The sequence below is a fragment of the Acomys russatus genome, chromosome 19 (genome assembly GCF_903995435.1).
Source record: "Acomys russatus chromosome 19, mAcoRus1.1, whole genome shotgun sequence".
Classification (NCBI taxonomy): Eukaryota; Metazoa; Chordata; class Mammalia; order Rodentia; family Muridae; genus Acomys; species Acomys russatus.
Window position 1 is genome coordinate 54,073,597 of NC_067155.1, and position 6,000 is coordinate 54,079,596.

The 6,000-nt window shown below is 50.2% G+C and overlaps 1 protein-coding gene across 1 annotated transcript in view; it reads right to left on the minus strand.

Moving 5' to 3' along the window:
* Pptc7 (protein phosphatase targeting COQ7) overlaps positions 1-3,986 on the minus strand; it is a 37,753-nt gene extending 33,767 nt beyond the window's left edge. Inside the window, exon 1 of the mRNA XM_051161557.1 lies at positions 3,499-3,986. Within this exon, the coding sequence (XP_051017514.1) occupies positions 3,499-3,721 (223 nt within the window). The 5' untranslated portion in view covers positions 3,722-3,986. The remainder of the gene's footprint in view (positions 1-3,498) is intronic.
* Positions 3,987-6,000: the final 2,014 nt, after the last annotated feature.

Sequence of the window (6,000 nt, forward strand, 5' to 3'; positions counted from 1 at the left end):
TATCTATCAAGACCGAGTCTCAGTTTGGAGACAAGATCTCACAATGTACATCAAGCTAGCCTCAACTCACAGAGATCTGCCTTAATGTAATTCAGCTTATAGCTCCTATCAGTCCAGGCACCATCTGGTGAACTGGTTCATGGCTGCCAAGAATCAAATGAGGCCAAGTTAGGAAGTTGTTTCAGGTGACTCCCATGATGGCTTACCAGAAGCTCCTCCACAACAGGACGGTCCTGGAGAACCTGTCCCTCACTGCTCCCGTGCCCACTCCCCCATTTGCAGGTGTGTGTGCGTATGATCTTTGTCAATTCTGCCTGACCTCTTCTTGGTCACATAAGCAGCCGTGCGTGTGGCTGTCCTATGGCATTCCTTGTAAGAGAAGGAGCTGGAGATCTCCGCCAAACACTCAAGTGTGTGCCTTAGGTGGCACACGGTCAGCTACCTGGCAGTGAAGGCTGGAGGGTCTGTGCAAGCCTGCCTCTGTGCTTTCCTCTCTGGAAAGGTCCCTTCCACAGCCAGGGATCCTACTACAGCCAGTGAACCAAGGTAATTTAAGAACTGAGTGCTCAGCTGGCCTTGGTGGAGCACACCTGCATAATCCCAGCTCTGGAGAGGCAGAGGCAGGCGGATATCTGAGTTCAAGGTCAGCCTGGCCTACAAATTGAGTACAGGACAGCCAAGGCTACACAGAGAAACCCTGTCTCGAAAAAACAAATACTCAATGCTAGATTCAAACCAGAAGAAATCTACTGACGGTATCTGTGGCGATGCCATAGGAATGCATGTTCTAAGGGACAACAGGAAAGTGTGACTGGCTCAGCCTGAAGGTCTGACAACCCACTTCTTTCACTTTCTCCAGATAAGGAACGGCAGACTCTTAGAGAGTCCACCCAAGACCACAACTCACAGAGGCACTAAATTGCAAAACTTAACCTCAAACTAGACATGGTTTCTGCTAGAATGCAAGAGCATAAAATTATGTTTGTGCTTTTTCAGGAAGGGTCTGACCAGTATCTCCCATATCCCTGTAACTAACTATGCCACAATACCAAGACAGCAGCATGTTAAAAATTCAGCACAGGGATTTACTACGTTCAGATACAGTGGTCCCCATTCTCCTTGGCAGATACATTCAAGGCCCCTAGTGGATGCCTGAACCTCAGAGTACTGCCTTCTAAGTTCTTTTTCAGATACATATGTACCTATGATAAAGTGTCATCTATAAATTAGGTACAGTAAGATAGTTAACAATGCTTGTTAATACAAAACATATTGCAATAAAAATTATACAAATTAGTACCCTCCATCTTCAGTTGATCTGATAAGGAAGATGACTACTCAGTGACTAACGCAGAAGGATACAACTAATAACAAGCAGACCTGACTAGGCATAGCAAGCTCACCAGTAGTCCTAGCACTCCCAAGATTCAGGAGGCTTAGGCAAGATTTTTTTTGGGGGGGGGGTTGTTTTTTCAAGATAGGGAATCTCTGTGTAGCCTTGGGGTGTCTTGGAAATCCCTCTGTAAACCAGGCTGGCCTCTAAGTCAGATATCTGCCTGCCTCTGTCACCCGAGTGCTGGGATTAAAAGTATGCCACCACTGCCTGGCCTGCAAGAGGGTTTCTTGAGACCAGAGTTCATGCCATCCTGAGCAATATGGCAAGATCCTGCCTCAAAACAAACAGTAACAAGAAGACCTCTGGGTAGATGTACAAGATTCTGTCTCACTACCCAGAATGGCAGGCAATTTGAAACCTAGGAATGGTTTACTCCAGGAATTTAAATTTGATATTCTCAGACTTCAGGTCTAGAAACCATTATACTCCCAAATTATGAATCAAACCACAGGTTTCTCACAAAAACAAATAAGAACTGTCTTATAGTCAACTTTATAAAACACCTTCACTGGCTCAGTATCTCTCAATCTGTTTAAATGACTACTATTCCGACACCTTTTTTGAAGAAAGGCCTCCTGCACGTTGGCGGGAAGCAGCCTACACTGGCCTACCCACAGCTGACAGTAACTTTAAAGGCAGCACACATCATCAAGCGAGGTGCCGCTTAGGTGACTTGCAGAAGCAGCTAACGGCAGCCTCTCAAAAAAAAAAAAAAAAAGACCTAGTGGAGACAGACTTCATGTGAATTTGTGTAATTTCAAACTTAACCTAGGGAGGCTCTCTGACAGGTCAGCATTGCTAGCGCTGTCTAAATACTAAAAGAATTTTCTCAGCATAGGTAACGGGGTCATTCATCAATTAAATGAGAACCACATTCTCAGTGTCTCGTTTACAAAAGTGACAGAACCAAAACTTAGAAGATTATTCTGCTATCTGGCTTAAAAATAACGCCACGAGCTGGGAGTTACGGCACACACCTGTATCCTCAGCACTTGGAAGGCTGGAGGCAGGAGGCTCAGGAGTTCAAGCATGGCCTCCACCGCACATTAAGTGGGCTACAGAAAGACAATGTCTTCAAAAACTTTTAAAAGGAAGCAATTACTATCACAAAGACTACTATTTGCTCCAACGTCAAATTTTGTCTCAGCATATGAAACTTTAAGTAACCAAAAACTCAATGTCACCGGAGAAGTGAAACCAAAGTGACATTTGAACCTAGAGCCAATGACAGTATGTCCTTCAATTTCAAAGGAAGAGCTTTGTGAACTGAAAGGACTTTAATGGCATATACAAAATCTCCAAGGGCACATTCTAGGTAAAGTTTCTGATAGCTGTGCACTGTTTAGCCCTTCGGACAGTTCTGTCTCCTCTCTCCAAAGGTGTAACTGGGATAGGTCTTAGGAGGCACCTGTGGCCTACAAAGCTGTGACCGAGTCTCAAAGCTTTTTTGGCTGCAGCCTACAAGCAGGTCCGGCCATTCTATTTTGGGTCAAGGAGACCTTCTGCCACCCCAAGTGACCTCAAGTAGGCAAGTTCGATTTGGGAGAAAGCACTGCTAGAATTTCTAACCGGCCAGCAGTCCACCCCCCAACCCCAGCCCCTCCTCCCGAAAAGAATGGAAATCAGGGATCCGAACAGGCAGCGAGCGAGGGGGGGAAAAAAACCACCGCGGCAGGGCTTTGGGTTCCCGCCGTCAGTCTTCGGTCTGCTCCAGATCCCGCAGCTGGGGCCGGGCCGGGGCATCAGGAGCTCGCCAAGAAGCAGGGATTCCCGGGGTGCACAGAGGGAGGAGGGAGCGAGGCAAAGCGAGGTTAGCAGCCTGCAGGTGTCGCCCAGCGAGGAGGACGAGGTCGCGTGGGGGCTGTGACTAATAAGAGTGCGGCTCTGCACCGGGACAGACTGGACACATTCCCAAGGCGGTGACCTTGGGCACGTGGCTCCACCACTCTGGCCCTCAGTTTCCCCCATTTATAAAGTGCGGGGATCCTGAAGCAGAAAACGTGTCTTGGGGTGCCTGGCGGGTCGCCGCGCTCAGCGGAGGAAGCAGGGAAGCCTCGCATTCCGGAGTCCCCAGGAGGCGGACCTGGGGCCGGGGGACTCACCCAGCACGTCGGCCGAGCGGTGGCGGGCCACGAAACACGCGTCGTCCCCGTAGCACGCGCCCTTCTTGAGCAGGCCCTTACGGAAGTCCTTGCCGAAGCCGCAGCCCGCCGTCACCAGCCCGTAGTCGCCGCCGCCGCCGCCGCCCGCCCTGGGGTCGGTCTGCGACAGGCCGCCGAGCACGGCGCGGGCCACCAGCCGCCCGTACGACAAGACCGAGAACATCGCCGCCGCCAGCCCCACGAGGAGGCGCGGGGCCCGGGACGGCAGAGGACGCCGAGGCCCGGAACCGGCTCTCTCCTCAGCCGCAGCAGCGCCGCCGGGGCGTTCCTCAAGGCGGCGCGCACTGGCCGCCTCCGCCCTCGCCCGTCGCACGGAGCCTCGCAAACGCTGCGCCGCACGCACAGGAGCCAGAGCGAGGTCAGAGCTGGCGGTTCCTCCGTCTTAGCCAAACTGGGATCCCGGCTGCAGCCGCTACCGCCGCCGCCGCCATCTTCCGCTCCACTAGCGTGTTCCGGGCCGCGCCGGCAGCGCCGCCCCTTCTTCAGCCCCGCCCCGGTCCCACCCCCTATTCGTGGCTCTGTTCCAAGCCCCGCCCCTTTGGGCTCGCAGCCTTATGTAGTCACTGGAACAGAACGCGTGCAAAGAGTGTGGGCGCAGTGTCTGCTGGGAATTGTAGTTCAGCAGTTGTAGTCGCTTTGGACTTGGCTGCCTGCGGTCAAGGATTTGGATTTCCTGGAGGACCGTAAATTTTTTTTTTTTTTTTCGAGACAGGGTTTCTCTGTGTAGCCTTGGCTGTCCCGAACTCACAGCGATCCGCCTGCCTCTGCCTCCCGAGTGCTGGGATTAAAGGCGTGCGCTACGACCGCCCGGCTCCGTAAATTATTGAGAATGACCGATAGACTGGGATTTTGGGGAGTGGATAAGGGCAGGGGTTTCTCCTCCCTTTTTTCTCCCCATCCTTTTGTTCCCTCTTTTCTGATTTTCTGAGATAGAGTCTCATAGAGCCCAGGCTGACCTCAAACTGAGTGTCACCACGGTTGGCCTTGAACTCCTGATCTCCTTGCCTACAACTTGCCAAGTGCTGGGATTACAAATTGTGTGCCACTATACCCAGTTTAACAGTTTCCTTCACACACACACACACACACACACACACACACACACACCATTCCTTTACATAACTATAAGAAACCGAGATTGGTGTTCTATACAATAATATAGAATATAGTATAGTACATATACTATATGCAATGAGAAACAGCAATACACAAACCCAACATTTCCATAATTAATGTACCCTAAAAGCCCCATGTCTAGGCAGCACACACCTTTAATCCTAGCACTTGGGAGGCAGAGGCAGACGGATCTCTCTGAGTTCAAGGCCAGCCTAGTCTACAAAGAGAGTTCCAGGACAGCCAGGGCTATAACACAGAGGAACCCTGTCTGGAAAAAAAAAAAAAAGAAAAAGAAAACTCCATGTCTCTACCTAGCCAAACAGGTCTTTTCCCTACCTGTGATTTGGAGGCCTTCAGAAACTCTGGTGGGGAAAAAAAAAACTCTAGTGGGCTGAAAACTAAAGACAACTAGGCCCCTTTTTTCTGCCACTGCTTCTGCCTCTTCTCAAGAGTCATGCCTTGGCAGAAAAAAAAAAAAGGGTCAGGAATGATGGCACATATCTTTAATCCCCCGCCCTTATCCACGCCCGGCCAATAGTTATTTTTAAGATGGGATCTCCTGTGACCGAGGCTGACCTTGAACTTTCTAGATTTATTTATTATCGTGTATACAGTGTTCTGTCTGCATGTGCACCTGCATGCCAGAAGAGGGCACCAGATCAGATTATAGGTGGGTGTGAGCCACCATGTGGTTGCTGGGAATTGAACTCAGAATCTCTGGAAGAGCAGGTGGCACTCTTAACCACTGAGCCATCTCTCCAGCCCGACCTTGAACTTTCTATCTAGCCAAGGCTGACCTTGAACTCACTCCTGATCCTCCTGCCTCCACATGCCACTTGCTGGGCATTATAGGCACACACTAGCATGCCCAGGTTAGCTCATATATGATGTGTGCATGAATATATAGACATTCAGGTTTCTTGCCCTAGCTGACTGGCCTGCCACAAACCCAGCTGTCCCAATACCCTTGTCATTATTCTTCATTCTACCAACTAGGATGTAATTCCATCTGAGGGGCCTGTGTTTCCTGTTGTGTTCCCAGACCATCATGAGTATTTAACTACAGTTCAGGTTGGGGCGGGGGGGGTTAGAGGTCAATCGGCCCCCTGCTGTCAGCCTTTAATGTAATGTCTGGCACACAGGAGGGGGAGCTGGTCTGCTGGGTAAAAGAAAGGACAATGGACGTGAAATCATACATAATAAAAGGGCGGAAGGAAAAGGTTGCATAGATGGAATTCACAAACGATAGAACCACCGGTCTTTAGTAATCCAGTGTGGAATAATGTTTAGCTTATTGTTTACAAGTGTGTGTGTGTGTGTGTGTGT